General features: G+C 45.0%; 1 protein-coding gene across 1 annotated transcript; it reads right to left on the bottom strand.

The window, feature by feature from the left end:
* Positions 1-1508: 1508 nt before the first annotated feature.
* On the bottom strand, positions 1509-4173 carry MOCS2 (molybdenum cofactor synthesis 2). The gene is made up of 3 exons (XM_028748463.2): positions 4013-4173; positions 2670-2791; positions 1509-1648 (listed from the first exon to the last, which is right to left on the bottom strand). The coding sequence occupies exons 1-3, from the start codon at positions 4022-4024 to the stop codon at positions 1522-1524; spliced, it is 261 nt and encodes an 86-aa protein (XP_028604296.1). The 5' UTR covers positions 4025-4173; the 3' UTR covers positions 1509-1521.
* Positions 4174-17369: the final 13196 nt, after the last annotated feature.

The following is a 17369-nucleotide window of genomic DNA, read 5'->3' as shown; positions in this document are numbered from 1 at the left end:
GGGGGCGGTGCCCCTCCCCAAAAAAGCTGAACAACTCTGGGCAATCCCCCCCTTTTTGTGGTCCAAAAAAATAGGGGTTGTCTTATACATGGGGGGGGGGGGTTATACACGGAAAAATACGGTACTCCAGTTAATGGGATCATTTGCAAAACTGCTTCTTGACCTGCTACTAGAATAATAGAAATTCTAGGTCAAAGCCTTAAATGAGTGTATTTAGAGTGTGGATGCTGGAAAGAGAGAAAAACCAGCATCACAGTGTATCTGGCATGTGCAACTTGGGCCTCAACTGCACTGTACATTTAAAGCTGTGTCATGCCACTTTGAATAGTCATGCAACCAGTTCAACCAGTGTGCCATGGCACCCTGGAGTGACTTGAATGATGGTCAGGGGTGCTGCAGACAGCACTGGCCCTCTTTCCTCCCCTCCCTCCTCTGATGCCCTCTTGCATCTCTGCCTCCCAACGGCTTGCACAGCTGTTTGTTGCAGCAGCCCTGGCTACAAGCTCCCTGGGCGAATGGTGCCTCTGGGGCTGGCCAGGGGGCACTGGTTGCCAGGAGCTGAGGTGGCCTCAGAGTAAGCAAGCAAGTGGGCGAGGGAGCCCAGCCAGCCAGTCCTATAGCCCTTGTTGTTGGGATTAGACACACAAGTCCCAGGCTCCTGTGGGGCAGTGTGTAGAGGCACTTCTCTTTGGGGCAGGGGCAGCTCAGAGCTCAGCGGCAGCGGCAGGAGAGGGGAGAAGAGAGGGGACTGAGGAAACACTCCACAAGGGAGAGTGTTCAAAAAAGGATGGGAGGCTGCCAGCTCTGCAGGCAAGGGGTGACATAACTGGGCTCCTGAGCCCCACAGGGGTGCCGCAGAAAGAATGTAGTTGGTCAAGGGAGCCATAGACTCAAAAAGGTTGAAAACTTCTGTTTTAGACACCTATTCAGGGATTTCCCCTCCTGTGTAATTGTGCAGGGAGCCCCACAATTAGAGCTAGCTTCCTACTCAGACATTCTTCCCCAAAATGTGGAAAGTAGAAGGAACATGGTTGAAGAGGGCAAGTCTGCCTAGTGGAACTTTGTTTCCCTGCTTCTAAATCACACAACTGGAAACATATGAGGAAGATCTGAACAGGGATTAGGTTATTCTTAATTACTGCCACAGGACACAACTCCTCTGTCTGTATAGAGAATCGTAATTTTGGCACCTGTACCCATATCATGTGTGCAGACCCACCACTATTCATACCTCATTGAGTGCCGAAAGGCTCGTTCACATGTTACACTGAACACAAGAAAAAACAGTCTCGACACATGCACAAGCACTGGTTTCTAAAGGTGTACACTTGTTGATTTGCACAGCTCAACTACTGTGTATACACGGGACAGAAACTGCATATCCACTGAACGTTACCTGTGAATAACTATACCAGTGTACAGTACAACTCTTTCTGTGCACTCACTTAACGTAACGAACTCCCCTAATCGAATCGCCCTTTAGGAAGACAAGAGCACACACCTGACTCCGTCTTTCCAGAGCTAACCTCCGCTAATAGGGGGGATAACAGCAACCTCGTCCCCTGGGTTGAGGACCACCAGCTGATCCCCAAGAAGCACGTACTCCTGGCGGACAGCAAAGACGACTTGATCCTGTATAGCAGCGAGCCTAAAGGACGACATCAGGAGAAATATTAATGTTTCCTAGGATGCCACGGGCCTGAGGCTAAACAACTCAAACCAGCTGAAGCAGAATCAGGTATCCCAAATGCAAAACCAGTTCCTGAAAAGGGCTAGTGGCAGAAGAGATTCACAAGGTGGGATAGAGCTGCTATGCTAGCTTTCTAGTAGGTAAGCAGGTGTGGCTTACCAGTAGGGAGAAGGTTAACGCAGTCAGGAAGTCTGAGCTGACTTCTCCTTCCTGGTAAGCAACTGGGAACCACCTGCCAGGAAGCTAGCATAGCAAATCCGCTCCCTCCACTCACTTATCAAGACCAGTTGCTAAACTCCGATTTCCCAAGCAACCAAGAATTCAAATGGGCAGTAACAATGCTGTTTGCCACTTGTTTCTTTGAGGAGACAATCTGCCTACAAGGAAATAGAAGGACCACCACTACAAGTGGTGGAAAATGGAAATCAACTGGGAAATGGAATCTCAGTGTGATGGTCACAGTAGCCTTTTCTAAACTGGTGCATGGGAGGGGGCAGCTGCCCACGAAAATTAAAAAAAATACGTAACTAACTGAGGTTCTGCTCCCTCCCCAACATGAAGCCTGCCCCCCCCATAAATAATGACCTGGTGCCCTCTGAAAACTACAAGTCCCATCAGCCCCTGCGCTACCTAGGCCTGATTATTATTATTATTATTATTATTATTATTATTATTATTATTATTATTATTCAACTTATACGCTGCCCTATACCCAGAGGTCTCAGGGCAGTTCACAACAAGACCACAACATATAATATCAAACCAAAAGCAGTAACCCAACAACCCCCCCCCCCACACACACACACACATGGCATGCTAAGTCTAGAACATCTGGGCAGCACCAGATTGGCAAAGGATAAGTTAAGAGGGTCAAACAAGGACCAGGGGACCCAAGTTTGGCTACGATGTTTACTGGGTGATCTTGGGCCAGTTACACACTCAAGAGGCAGCATCTTTTACCATTCGGAAGTCATCATACCTTGAATGCCTCTTGACAATTTCTTCCCACAGCTGCAGGGATGTTATCTGTTGGGGCACGGAAATGGTCTCAGTGCGGACACCGGCTAATTCGGCACTTTTTGCAAAGTACAGCACTACCACCTGTTTTAGAAATGCAAACCAGATAGATAATAATAGTCAGACCTATGCCTACACAAGCTACTATGAGTTCTTCAGAGGAACAAGAGCAGAGTTGTGAGCGAATAAACCTACCCTTTTCTTAGTTGCCCACAACATACGTTATCTCATGAATTCGTACAACAGCCTGGCACCATCGACTAGCATTATTATTCCTATACCAGCTGAAGATCAGGATAAAAATACGTTCATAAAATTGTGAGACTGCACATTGTAGCAATGGCTCACCTAAGGCCATAGGGGACTGTGCTGGACCATCAAGAATTTTTTTCCGCCTTCCTCGGTCGGAAAACCTGCTTGGAAGCAAGTTCCACAAAGGCCAAGGAAGTCAAGTCAGACTTTTTAAACACAACAGCAGTGCTGCATTATTCACTGGTCTCCAGTGTAAACAGACCAAGTGCACTCAAGGAAAATAAAGTAAAAAAAGATTCCCTGCGGCTCGGTTCACATCGTTAAGAGCATGGAACCAATGTATTTATGGATAACTTCCAATAAAGGGATAGTGGATAAATGTGCAGAATTGCAAACTTTTTTTAAGAAAACGGGAAGTGCAGAAGTCCTTCTGTGCACACCTGTGGGATTGAACTGCACAGCACAATGCCAGGACCAGATGCCAAAACAGCATGTTTACACCCACTTCTAAATGACTGATCTGGGTTTTTGAGCTGTAATTTAACTCCTACTGCTGCTGTTTCTCCATGACTTTATTCTGCGGCTTTTTCCGAGGAAGAAATTGTTGCTGTTGGTGTGGAACTTCTACTTTATTCTCTTAGTTCGTTTCACGCTACGAACCTCCACCTTGGGCAGCTCCCTTATGATCCCGAAAGGCAAGACGCGGAGCTTGCATTTCAAGCAGCGCTCCCTAAAGCCCAAACCCGGGGGACCAAACTCGAGAAGACCGTGCCTCTGAGTGCATGCAGAGGGCTTAGCGCCCAAGCAAACCGACTCCCCCCTCTCTCACCAAGGCTTCCGATCAGAGGCCAAGGCTTCCGGGGAGCCAGGTGCCTCCCCACCCCGGCCCTGCTCAGAAATGCCCTTTCGGGGACGACGGGGACGGCGTCTCATGGCGCCTAGAAGCCGAAGGCCCAGGGGCGGATTGTGATCGAAGGGACCGAGGGGGATCGCAAGCCAGCGATCGCGGAGGGAGGCCGGGAGGTTTGCAGGGGAGCTCCTCCTTCTGCGTACCTCGCAGCTCATGGGCGCGCCGTCCCGGGCAGGCAGCTGCCCCGCTCTCCTTTCTCAGCGATCGGCTTGCGGGTTTCTCTTTTTTGCGCCTGCGTCGGCTCCGGGAAAGGCCGCGGAGGCGACTGAGCCGAGCCGGCCTCTTTCGGCGCCGCCTCCCAGCGGCTCCACCTCCCCGTGGGCTGGCTTCTCGGAGCGGAAAACCGGGGGAAAGCTCGGAGCGGGAGGGTAGGCGGTCGCTTTGCTGCGCCTGCAGTCGAGGGAAAAGGACGGAAGGCTGCGATCCTGCACCCACTTACCTGGGAGAAAGCCCGGCTGAACTTGCGAGTATAGACGCGTAGGATCAGGCTGCACAACCCGGGCTTGGCTAGGATATGAGCACACGCGTGCAACTAAACCCCAGGTTGCTCCTCTGCTTGCGGGATATTTGAACAAGGCCCGGAAGGCGTGTGTCCTTGTCATTTCATACACACGTGATGTAAGAGATGTGCTATAATCAGGGCCGGATTAAGACCTTTAGAGGTCCTAACACTTAGAAGATTTTGGTGCCCCCATATTTATCTGAATCAAAATATAAACAATAATGAACCGTGAAATAAATACACACACACACACACACACACACACACACACACACACACACTGTATATGTGTATATATAACATTTTCAAAATAAAAAAGCCTACAATAAGATGGAAAAGAATGTTTATTTTTGTATTCATCCACTTTATATTTGAAAAATGTTCTCCTACTTTTTCTAATTGCAAAGTCTTTGATCAGAGCCTCAAAACTAATCTTACACAATACACCTGCTACTATATTTAGTCGAGATATTGTATCCAGCCTCTCTTGTCACATAGTTGTTCTGTTGATATTTTTAATATACTTCAACTGAGAAAATGAACACTCAGCTGAGCAATTTGTGACCATTAATGTTAAAAAAATCTGGCAATGGAGCATTTCCGTGGTGCGCCCCCCCCCCCCCCGCTGCTTTAATGCCCTAAACACGTGCTTATTTTGCTCAATAGTTAATCCATCCCTGGTTATAATCCACACACTATATTTATATAGATTGCAGCAACTTATATCAATTTGTAAAATGCTTCTGCTCTCTCCACCTACCTCACCTGAGGGAGGTGGAACTGCCAAGGGGGCACCCTCTTACTCATCTTAGCACCCAGGATGGTTGGTGGGGAAGGAGGTGGCCACTCAGATATTTGGAACTGAAGTCATTTAGGGTTGTAGAGCACCTTGAATTGGGCCTGGGAAAGGCCAGGCAACCAATGCGGCTGTATCCATGTCATCTTCAAGGGCAGCCCTATGTAGAGCATATTGCAGTAATCTAATCTAGAAGTTACCAGAGCATGGAGTACAGTGGCCACTTCTGCCCAAAGGAAGCCAGAGCTGGAAATTTTAACAAGAGAACACTTTCTTTAAATAAGGAAGGAAGAAGTGCAGAGTGGACCTTTCCTCCAGGGCTTCCCCAACCAGGTGCCCTCCAGATGTTTTTGGCTACAACTCCCATCAGCTCCAGCTAGCATGGCAAAGCACTGGTGCTTATGGTTTGTTTGTTTGTTTGTTTGTTTGTTTGTTTGTTTGTTTTAGCAAGCTTTTTATAATTTTTATTAAGTTGTTCTGTTTTGCAATTTGGACAACCTTAAAATATCAATGACTTCCCTTCTTCTTTCCATGGTTCATTTTACATATCATAAATCCCTGCATATTTTACATAAACTAAACCATTCAGCATTCCATTATTACATCCATCAAAACTTATTTACACTGATGAATTTATCTTAATGCTGCCAATGTTTTCAAACGTACACAATTTTCACCCATATATTCAACAAACATTTTCCAATCTTTAAACATATGTTCTTCTTGTTCCCTTATTCTATATGTTAAGTCCGCAAGCTGCACATATTCCATCAGCTTAAGTTGTTTTAGCAAGCCTTAAATGGTTTTTTTGGGGGGGGGGATAGCATATATTTAGCTGAAGTTTTCAAACTCCACCAGTTTTAATTGGTTTTAATTTGCAAGCCCAACGAAAGACAAGAATAATTCTGCATGCAGACACAATGCGCAGACACTGTGATTCTCTTAAACTTCATCCCATTTTTGTTCCCTGTTTGTAATTTTATTTAGCTGTGACATGTTTTATTGTCCATTTCATTGCTATGAATGACAAATTTGAAAATGGGAGGCAGAAGGTGCTGAAGGGCACGCTGGATGGGGATGGGGAGAATAAACCCATTTTATTGACTAGTGTCCTGTCTCGATCATTAAAATAGTGTGTGTTGCTGCCAGAATATAGTTGTGTCTCTTTCCTTGATATGTTTGCCCCTTTGCCCTGGTTCTGCCAGTTCCCATCACTTTAACAATGGAGGTACTATAGAGCTTATTTATCCATTTTGACATTTACTGTAATATTGATTTCTTGCTAAAGTTCCAACTACGGCGCACATTTTATGCACTGCCCACATTTTGACTTGTTTATATACAAGTCTGCAGTAAAGGGATAAAATAAAATAAAAAAGCTGGTGGGGTGAGGGAAGCTGAGTGCATCAAGGTGTTCAGATGAAAGAGAAAATGCTGCCTTTTTTGAAAGCTTGGATTAATGGTATCTGACAGCATTTGCTGGGAAAGGAAGTTGCCCATCCCATTTCTTGCAAATGCCGTGAAACCTCTCTTAATATCTCTTTGCTGACTGGAAAACTAGACTTTGCTGAGCAATTTTGCACGTGCACCGAAACTTCATATATATGGAAATGTTGGTGTATGGTTTATCATATATTACCCAGTGGAGTGTGGTTCAGTTGGGTGAATGGGCCATGTGCGATCACGCTTCATTCACATCTCGCAGTGAGAGAACCACCAGAAGGCCCTTGGAGCTGGATCTCAGTGTCCGGGCTGAACAATGGGGGTGGAAATGCTCCTTCAGGTATACAGGGCTGAAGCCATTTAGGGCTTTAGAGATCAGCGCCAATGCTTTGAATTGTGCTCAGAAACATACTGGGAGCCAGTGTTGATCCTTTAGGACTCGTGTTATATGGTCCCAGCAGCCACTCCCAGTCACCAGTCTAGCTTCCGCATTCTGGATTAGTTGTAGTTTCCAAGTCACCTTTGAAGGTAGCCCCACATAGAGTGCATTGCAGTAGTCTAAGCGATAGATAACCAGAGCATGCATCACTCTGGCGAGACAGTCTGCGGGCAGATAGGGTCTCAACCGGCGTACCAGATGGAGCTGGTAGACAGCTGCCCTGGACACAGAATTGACCTGCACCTCCATGGACAGCTGTGATTCCAAAATGACCCCCAGGCTGCACATGTGGTCCTTCAGGGGCACAGTTACCCCATTCAGGACCAGGGAATCCCCCACACCTGCCTGCTTCCTGTCCCTCCAAAACAGTACTTCTGTCTTGTCAGGATTCCACCTCAATGGGTTGCATTAAACAAGAACAAAGTACACATGAAAATCCATTAGTGTTTTAGTGTCTACTTTTCTGAATATGCACATTCTGGCATGCAATTTTCTCTAATGTAATGCATTTTTTAAATGTTATTTTCACTAATACATGCATTGTTGTGCATACTTTCCCCTGCTATATGGACTTTTTGTACATTTTGGAGACCTAGAGAACTGCACTGCGACATTAAGAAAAGTAAGACTTTTGAAGGATACCTGTGTTTTTGTTTTGTGTTTTGTTTTGGGAGGTTAGAATGGTTAGGATTCTACTGAAATACAATTTTTTTCACCAATCTGTGCTCAGAATTAAGCCCCACTGAATTCAGTGAGGCATATCCTCATGTATGTAACACAGACAATCCCAAGCACACCTACCTGTGATTAAGCTCTATCGAACAGAATGGTACACAGGATTCCCCTGTGGGGTTGCAATCCTGTACACGCTTTACTTAGGGGAAAGCCCTGTTGAGCTCAGTTGGACGTCTCGGTAAACATACACAGGATTGTGCTCTAATTCTATTAAATGAGGAGACATTTTGGCAGAAACAGGATCGGCTTTTAGTTTGACATGAAGTGAGTTTTTTAAAACACACACACACAATCCAGGAAGGTTTGTCAGCATCAAGCTAGTCATGCTCTGTTAAACCAGTGTGATCTCTGTCCAACTCCCTCAGGTTAGATTAACTCTGAAGGCCCTAGATTTAGAATGTTACCCTTTTGTGTTTTGATCTCCTGTACGGAGAATCTGAAGAGGTTAATTTTGTTGCAGTGAAGCATGATCTCCCATTTGTAAAAGACATGGATGATTAACTGCTGTTACAAATTGAGCTCTGCTCAAGACATCATGTGCCGGGTTAAAAAAAAAAACTTGACCACTTGTAACCATGAATAACCGTTTCCTTTTATTCTTTGCCGGGCTGCATAATCTTGGATCTAAACATCTGACATTAAATCCATCACTTTCTTGGGAGACATGGAAACCATCCACAGCTAGGGTTGCCAACTGACCAGGAAAAAAGAAGCAGAAGCCAGCTTGGTCTGCTCTCGGACCTTTACCAAGTGGCTTCCTTTGCAGAAATCCGCTTTCTGTGGCCGCATGACATGGGGAGAATGACTGCCTGCCAACGTCTGTAACTCAAGCTGCCATTATAGGCAGAGGAGCAAAGCCCATTAAAAAGCTGGCAACTGTGCAAGAACTCTATAGAGATGGGAAGGAGAGGGCAGTGCCAGTTAAACTGAAAAACAGGAGGCAGGTTCATTACTCAAATGTCCAAATTGCATAGATTCTCATGCATAAGCATTTCACGAAAGCCTTGCAAAATCCCACCCGTCTCTCTTCTTCAGGGAAAGACAGTAACTTTAAAAGATTTGCAGCCTTTGATGGATGAGAGCCAGGTGCCTCTGAGACATCATTCCATACCACCCTCACAGCTGATGCACTAGCTGGAGGTTTTCTTGGAGGGGGCAGTGCAAAAAAAATACGTTGTGGTTTGAAGTGCTGGGAAAATGTTCCACTCCTAGTCTTCCAAATATTTTGGACACAGTGTCTAAGCTACTTAGATCAAAGTAGGGATGGATCAGATTTTGGTTTAAGATAAAAATCACACTCGTGGAAGAGCTGATGCTGCTAAAAAAGGGGGGAAACGGTCATTTTCTGCAGTGTAACCATTGGGGGAAATTAATGAGATAAAGCTTTCTGCATTGCCACCCTGCTGGCAAGGTTTCGGTTCAAAAAGTACTAGAGCAGGGACAACTGTGGCTGTTATCTGGGTCTTCGAACAGCAGTTTGAACTGCAGGCATTTTCAGATAAAATCCCATTTCAGAGATTCTCTTCTGCATGCAGAAGGGAGAGCCAGTGGCGTAGCGTGGGTTGTCAGCACCCGGGGCAAGGCAAGTAATTTGCGCCCCCTAACCCGTGGAGCCAGGTAGGGGCAGAGAGCTGCGAGTGCGAGCGTGTCCCCCCCGATGTTGCGCCCGGTGTGGCCAGCCCCCCCTGCACCCCCCACACTACGCCACTGGGGAGAGCAGATCAGCTACGCACGAGGATGCCTGTCAGCTGCAGCTGTTTGGTCAACCGTCTAAACAGAGAGCTTATGCAGGGGTAAGCAACCATTTTACATTCAAAGGTTGTTTAATCTTTAGGAATAGGGGTCTCCTAACAACTCTCAAGGGAAGTGGGTGGCGCTGTGGGTAAAACCACAGAGCCTAGGATTTGCCGATCAGAAGGTTGGCGGTTCGAATCCCCGTGATGGGAAGAGCTCCTGTTGCTCGGTCCCAGCTCCTGCCAACCTAGCAGTTCGAAAGAACATCAAAGTGCAAGTAGATAAATAGGTACCACTCCAGCGGGAAGGTAAACGGCGTTTCCGTGCGCTGCTCTGGTTCGCCAGAAGCGGCTTAGTCATGCTGGCCACATGACCCGGAAGCTGTACGCCGGCTCCCTCGGCCAATAAAGCGAGATGAACGCCGCAACCCCAGAGTCGGCCACGACTGAACCTAATTGTCAGGGGACCCTTTACCTTTACCTTTAATAACTCTCAGCACCCTTAAGAGACTAGAGGTGTAGTGCTATTTTCAGATCTCTCTCTTCTAAAATGCCACTTGAAAATGAACAAATGGTAATGGTCACATCAACATGCAGATCAATGTAAATCCTGATGAATTTCCTTAAGGACCCATCGCATTGGCTGCAAGATTAAAGTCAGCACAACTTTTTTCTTTCGGGCAACCTGGTCCTTTGACGGCAGCAAAAGGGTGTCATTGATGTACAAGAACCGTTAGCTCTACACAGGATCAAGTCCTAAAAGCAAGCATGATATAATATTTGCTGGGAAGCCCTACCTAACTAGATATTGGAGCATTTATTATTATTATTATGGTCTGGCTTTTATTTTTGCCAGTGATTCTCTTCCTATGAGCAATATATTGGATAGGTGTCTTTAAGATTATAGACTCCCTTGCCAATTATCCCACTGGAATTGTTGTCTCACAAATCACCCTGCTACTCTGCTGGTTTCGTTTGTGCTTCATGTTCCTCTTGGTTTTAACAATCTCTAACCTTTGACAAAAAGAAAATGGAAATGCTTCTTCTTAGTAAAAGGAATACAGTGGTACCTCGGGTTACATACGCTTCAGGTTACAGACTCCGCTAACCCAGAAATATTACCTTGGGTTAAGAACTTTGCTTCAGGATGAGAACAGAAATCGTGCAGCAGCAGCAGGAAGCCCCATTAGCTAAAGTGGTGCTTCAGGTTAAGAACAGTTTCAAGTTAAGAACAGACCACCAGAATGAATTAAGTTCTTAACTCGAGGTACCACAGTAAAGGGTTCAAAGTGTGGTAATAAGAACATTATTATCATACCGTGTAGAGCTGTGAATGGCCACTGAATGTAGAAAATGTGTGTTTTGAGATTCCCAGTCTCCTCCGGCTGGTGCACCAATGAAGTGATCTGAGGCAGCTGGCTTGGGGCAGCATGCACCTCCAACTCCACTGGGGCATGGGCCCAGATCTTGGAAGGCTGTGTGTCAATGGCATGTCTTTCCTCAGGTACCAACAGATCTCAGGCCAGCCCTGGTGCCAGGGACATACAAACTAAACTTGGATCAGGTGCGAGAATGCACATCTCCAGTGCTTATATTCAACTCCCCATGTTGAATTTGCCACCTTACTGTGTTAAGAGGCAATAGCAACCTAGAACATACCCCCCCCCCTCTCTCTCCTTATTGAAGACTAAGAATTCTTCCCAGAGTTTCAATGGCAGCTGAATGAACAGCAACTTAAAAAATATGAATCATACCAACGTTCTGTGGCCACAGTGTTTTTTATGTTTAAAAGAGACATCCATTGTCAGTTGACCCATGTTATTAACATTGCCTTGGCATCCTTTGATTTTGTCCATTACCAAACAGATGGTACAATAGTTACTTTTTGAAGGACTAAGCTAGTATAATAACCACATCTGGAACTAATTTGTAGCTCCCTAAACCAATAGATCACCCAGGTTTAAGAGGGCCTTTTGGTCTAAAAGTATCACACAAGCACAGTCAAATAATCCAAAAGCCTTATGGCTGGTTTCAAGTTGTATCTTGCAGTCCAAACATGGGTGCTTCCCCTTGCCCTCATGTGGACGATGTTTTGACTAAAAATGGAACATGGATGCTTCTGTTTTCTTGGAGCTTGAATTTGTGGCCAGTAGGAGTGAATTGGGTGGGGGCGGGGCGAGCCAAGGAAACCCATATTTAGAAAATCATCAGTCATTTTTTTCTTCACAGGGTATTCTGAGAATTGTAGCTCTGTGAGGAGAATAGGGGTCTCTCAGCAACCTTAACAAACCACACTTCCCAAGATTCTTTGAGGGAAGCCATGATGACTTTAAATCTATCGTGTAGATGGGACCTCAGCCACTTGGAGCAGACTAACTTAACTGAAACATTATTCATCCATTGAACAATAACTTGTCAGATCACAGAGTTGTAGAGCTACCTGGCATCCTGTCACCATGCTAACCTTGCTGCCCTTTGTCTGTCTCCCAGCAATTTGCAGTGAAGTTGGTGGCAAGATGTCAGCTAAGCCTGGTTGCCCTACCAATCTCTATTGTGGGACACCCATAAGTTGACAAACTACTCGAGATGCAGACTCTTGAGAGTCCCATGGACTGCAAGAAGGTCACACCTATCCATTCTGAAGGAAATCAGCCCTGAGTGCTCACTGGAAGGACAGATCCTGAAGCTGAGGCTCCAATACTTTGGCCACCTCATGAGAAGAGAAGACTCCCTGGAAAAGACCCTGATGTTGGGAAAGATTGAGGGCACAAGGAGAAGGGGACGACAGAGGACGAGATGGTTGGACAGTGTTCTTGAAGCTACCAGCATGAGTTTGACCAAACTGTGGGAGGCAGTGGAAGACAGGAGGGCCTGGCGTGCTCTGTTCCATGAGATCACGAAGAGTCGGACATGACTAAACGACTAAACAACAAACAACAACAAAGATGTTCCGCTTCCCATCAAATACCTGGGAGAAGAGGTGTTAATGATGGCTCCAGGTGGCACTCACTGTAACCACATCAAGATTATTATGTGCAAAGGGCCTTTGCTCCTGAATATTTGGCATTTCTTTGAGCACTGCAGAATCTGAACATTCTAGCCTGCTTGGTCAGGCCACCCATCCGGCTCAGATAAGCACAGATAATAACAAATCCTGAGCCAAAATCACTACCCAGCTCCCTGCTTCATCTTTTCAGGTTCCCAATTCCCAGTCAACCTATTTCATGTTCCTGCAGGCTGTTTCCTGTCACCAAGATCTAATGAGGGATTCTCAAGGTCTAATGAGGCAGCCCAGAACTGCAGATAGTCTTACAGTGGGCAGGGAAGACTGGTTTTATTGGTTACATCTGCCTTGCAGATTGCCCATGTGTCACTGCTTGCTCTATCCATTACTTGTTGTGTGGTTTCTCTTTAATAGAAGAAAAGAAGATGACTTGTGCAAAGCCTTTCCTCTTGTTTCTGTAGGCATTTCCATGGTGAAAAAAAGTGGTATTGGCTGCATCCAGATGCAACAATAAAAGCAGGGTCATCAACATGGTTCTCTCCAGATGTTTATGGCTCTCAATTCCCATCCACCCATGCCCATTAGCCATGGTAATCTTGCCCCAGATCTGGAGCAGATAAGGTCTGCATGCTCAGAGGTACTATTCCAGTGAATAGGAGATGCTGGAAGATTCTTCATGTCTTGATTGTGGGCTTCTTAGAGGACTCTGGTTGGCCATTGTAGAAAGCAAGATTCTGGACTAATTGAGAATGTCATCTAATCCAACTAAGATCTTCTAGTGATGTTGAGGTTCACACATAAATACAATTTTCTAGAATATCATCTTCTTCTTCATCATCATCATCACAACACTAAAATCCTAACAAGTGGGAATGTGGTAAAGAGCCACCTGGGATAGCTTGTCAGAATAAAACTTTCTGGAAAGTGCAGATAGTGGACCCCTGTGGAATGTCAGCAGGACTGTTGTTCCACAGAATGGGGCAGCCACACAAAAAGCCCTGTTCTTAGTTATTGTGGTGTCAGCTTCTGAGAGCTTTGGAAATTGCAGGAGAGACTCTCCCACAAACACTGCCAGGTGTATAAGGGATAAAGCTGTCTCTCACGTAACCTGGTTTTGAGTGTTATAGGGCTGTATATGTTAGGACCAACAGCTTGAACTTGGTGCAATAGCAAATTGGCAGCCACTGCGAATTGTGCAAGAAAGGTGTTCTATGCTGTGGTCATCCACACAGAATGGGACACAAGTTCTACTACAGTCGTACCTCAGGTTACAGACGCTTCAGGTTACAGACTCGGGTTAAGAACTTTGCTTCAGGATGAGAACAAATTGTGCGGTGGTGGCGCGGCGGCAGTGGGAGGCCCCATTAGCTAAAGTGGTACCTCAGGTTAAGAACAGTTTCAGGTTAAGAACAGACCTCCAAAATGAATTAAGTTCTTAACCCGAGGTACCACTGTATTTAACCCAATTTGTCAATGTAACTTGCTGGCATCTGCTTAGGTCTATGAATAGATAATTGTTTGTGAGGCGGGGGATGCAACCCACAATTACACAGCACTTGAAATGGGATTGTGTTTCCAATATTGATAATCACTTTGTCTTTTAAAAGCATATTTTTAGTTTGATTTCAAAGAAATAGAATTGGCCGTAATTAGCCTTTATTCAGTTCACAGGAAACTGCTTTGTGGAACAATTTTACTGTTCTCATTCATGTGATCAAGAGTTTCCACTTTCCTGAATGTAAGAATAATCATCTCCACTTGAGGGCACCAATTCACATCCTATTACCAGAGTTAATGGCCTCAAGTTGCCTCTGAAATGAACACACTTAGTGGCTATTCATATTCTTTTGCCACTTTCCCACAAAATTGTGGCTGAAGTGACTCACAACGTATCAAATGGGTGACAATGAATACAGTGGTACTTCGGTTTTCAAATGTCTCGGAAGTCGAACATTTCAGTTTTCGAACGCTTTCCGGAAGTTGAACATTGCACGTGTCTTCCGTATTGAGTTTTCTGTAAATAAATGCTTTTGGAAGTAATTGCTTTGGTTTTGGAACATTTCGGAAGTTGAACGGTCTTCCGGAATGGATTACATTTGAAAACCAAGGTACCATTGTATAACAATTTAAGAACACCTCACACACTAGGAACAATTAGATACAATTGCATTGTCAATTATGAGAGCCAGTGCAGTGTACTCGTCAGAGTGACAGATTAGGACCTGGGGGACTTGGCTTCAACCAACATACCTCACAAGGCTGTTGTGAGGATGACATGGAAATGACAAGAATCAGCAAGACTCCACCTTGAGCTCCTTAGAGGAAAGATCTTTGAGGTCCTTGCAGGAAAGGTCTTTTAGCTCCCAACAACAGTCTCTAGCAGGTGTAGGATCAGTTCCAAAGGCAACCCCACACGAAACTCATCACAGCAAACCATTCTTAAGGTTACCACTTCATAGGCCACAAGGGGCAAATTATCATGAACCAGATACAGCCAGATGAAGCTGGTAAGAGGCAGTCCTAGCCAGTGAGGTCATTTGGGTCTTGAATGCCAGATATGTATTGAGGAGGACCCCCAAGCTATGTACCTGCTCCTTTAGAGGGAATGCAACTGGCCTTAACTTCTGGAACAACCTTACATTTATTAAATGTAGCTATCATTTTTGCTTTGTATTTAAACCTAGATTACTCTGTTTGTATGTAACACCAAATTTATCTCATGTATTATTTTGAATTTTCTGGCGTGTCCTGTATTCTGTATATCTGCATTTCCAGCGTTCTCTGTTTTGATGTTTTGAATGTTTACCATAAGCCAGTTTGGACGCAGCTCATTGTGGGAAAGCGGCATACAAGTAAAATTGATTGATCTATCAAATGTATAGCCCACCCTTTCCCTCAAAATAGCCCAGAGCAGCAAACCCTTCTGTGATTTAAAAAAAGATTAAAAATAAAATCATATTTAAAAAGTTTTGATTTGTTACTCACCCTTTGATTTTAAATTAAAATACAGGGCAATATTCAACAAATGTGTCCCATCAGTGCAAGGATTTCCGCTTGCACAATGGAACTCCCACTCCCCAAATAAAGACCCTCCAAGTGTCCCTATTTTCCAGTGACAGTCTCAGATTTACAGAAGCCATCCCAGTTTCAGATTTGATCCCAGAATGTCCTGCTTTTCCTTAAAGGTAAAGGTATACCCCTGACCGTTGGGTCCAGTCGCGGACAACTCTGGGGTTGCAGCGCTCATCTCGCTCTATAGGCTGAGGGAGCCAGCGTTTGTCCACAGACAGCTTCCGGGTCATATGGCCAGCATGACTAAGCCGCTTCTGGCGAACCAGAGCAGTGCACAGACACGCCGTTGACCTTCCCATTGGAGTGGTACCTATTTATCTACTTGCACTTTGACATGCTTTCGAACTGCTAGGTGGGCAGGAGCAGGGACCGAGCAGCAGGAGCTCACCCCATTGCGGGAATTCAAACCGCCTAGCTTCTGATTGGCAAGCCCTAGGCTCTGTGGCTTAGAGCACAGTGTCCCTATTTTCAGTGGAGAGATGTTGGAGGGTATGGAGTTATTCAACACTTGAGCCATCTGAAGACAGCCCTGGATAGGGAAGGTTTTTTAAAAATGTTTAATGTTTTGATGTATTTTATATATATATGTTGGAACCTTCCCAGAGTGGCTGGGGCAACCCAATCAGATGGGTGGGGTATAAATAGCATTATTATTATTATTATTATTATTATTATTATTATTATCATTATTGAATAGGGAACCCCTATTTTCATCAGAGAAATACTGGAGGGTATGCAAATATGCTCCATAGTGGTGGAACCCTTAGAATAGGTTTAGGGGGTGCACGGGGGTAAGGAGAGGGTGGAAGTTCTGTTGCACAAGCAGAAATCATTCTGCTAATGGAACATTTTAGTTGCATACCTTCCAATTCTTTTCAATGCATTCATCTGTAAAATACACATTCTATACACATGCACATTTTTTGCGAACCCTTAGGGCATTGCAAAGTCTAGAGAGGTGAATAATCTGACCAGAAGCATCAGACACGTAAGGGATAGCTCAGTCAGTAGATCAGTCTAATGTGAAATGCAGGACAAATTCACCCCGCTCCCCATCCCTAGAAATAAGCATATGTGTGAGGGGTGTGTGTGTTTGTGTTTCATGCCACAACCACTGATGTATCCTCAGGCCAAAGGAACTGAAACTGATCCCACAAAATGAAACCAGACCGTGCTCTGGACATCGCCAGTGGTACAGTACCAACGATTTCCAAATGTTTCCACACCAATTTCCCAGTGCCCACATCATGGCTCCTACTGAACAAATGCCTTTGACTCAGCTCTGACTTTAATTAACAGGGAATTGAAGATGTCATTTCCCAAACATTTGTGAGAATGTTCTGGCTCGCTGGGCTTTGGGAGAGTAGTAGCCATCCTTCTTTTCCGCGTAGTTCATGAGAGCAAATCAACAGACAGTTGAATATGTAGCCTTTGTATTAGTGACTTATATGTTGTACATCTGAAATTTGTTCAGAAGATGAAGCAGTGGTGATGGTGTGTTTATTTTGGTTTATTATATTGTTTTCTATATTTGTTACAGGCTTTTTTTATTCCTCCTTTCTTGACAAGCAGTTTAGGGCAGTGTTTCCCAACCTTGTGCCTCCAGCTGTTTTTGAACTACAACTCCCATCATCCCTGACTAGCAAGACCAGTGGTAAGGGATGATGGGAATTGTAGTCCAAAAACAGCTGGAGGCACAAGGTTGGGAAACACTGGTTTAGGGTTAAGAGATTCCTTCTACTCCCTAAGCAGATTGTTTCACAAGCGAACTGTTCC

Source organism: Podarcis muralis, chromosome 11 (assembly GCF_964188315.1).
Source record: "Podarcis muralis chromosome 11, rPodMur119.hap1.1, whole genome shotgun sequence".
NCBI classification, from domain to species: domain Eukaryota; kingdom Metazoa; phylum Chordata; class Lepidosauria; order Squamata; family Lacertidae; genus Podarcis; species Podarcis muralis.
The sequence above is the reverse complement of the archived record's forward strand: the minus strand, read 5'-3'. Positions and strand labels throughout refer to the sequence as shown.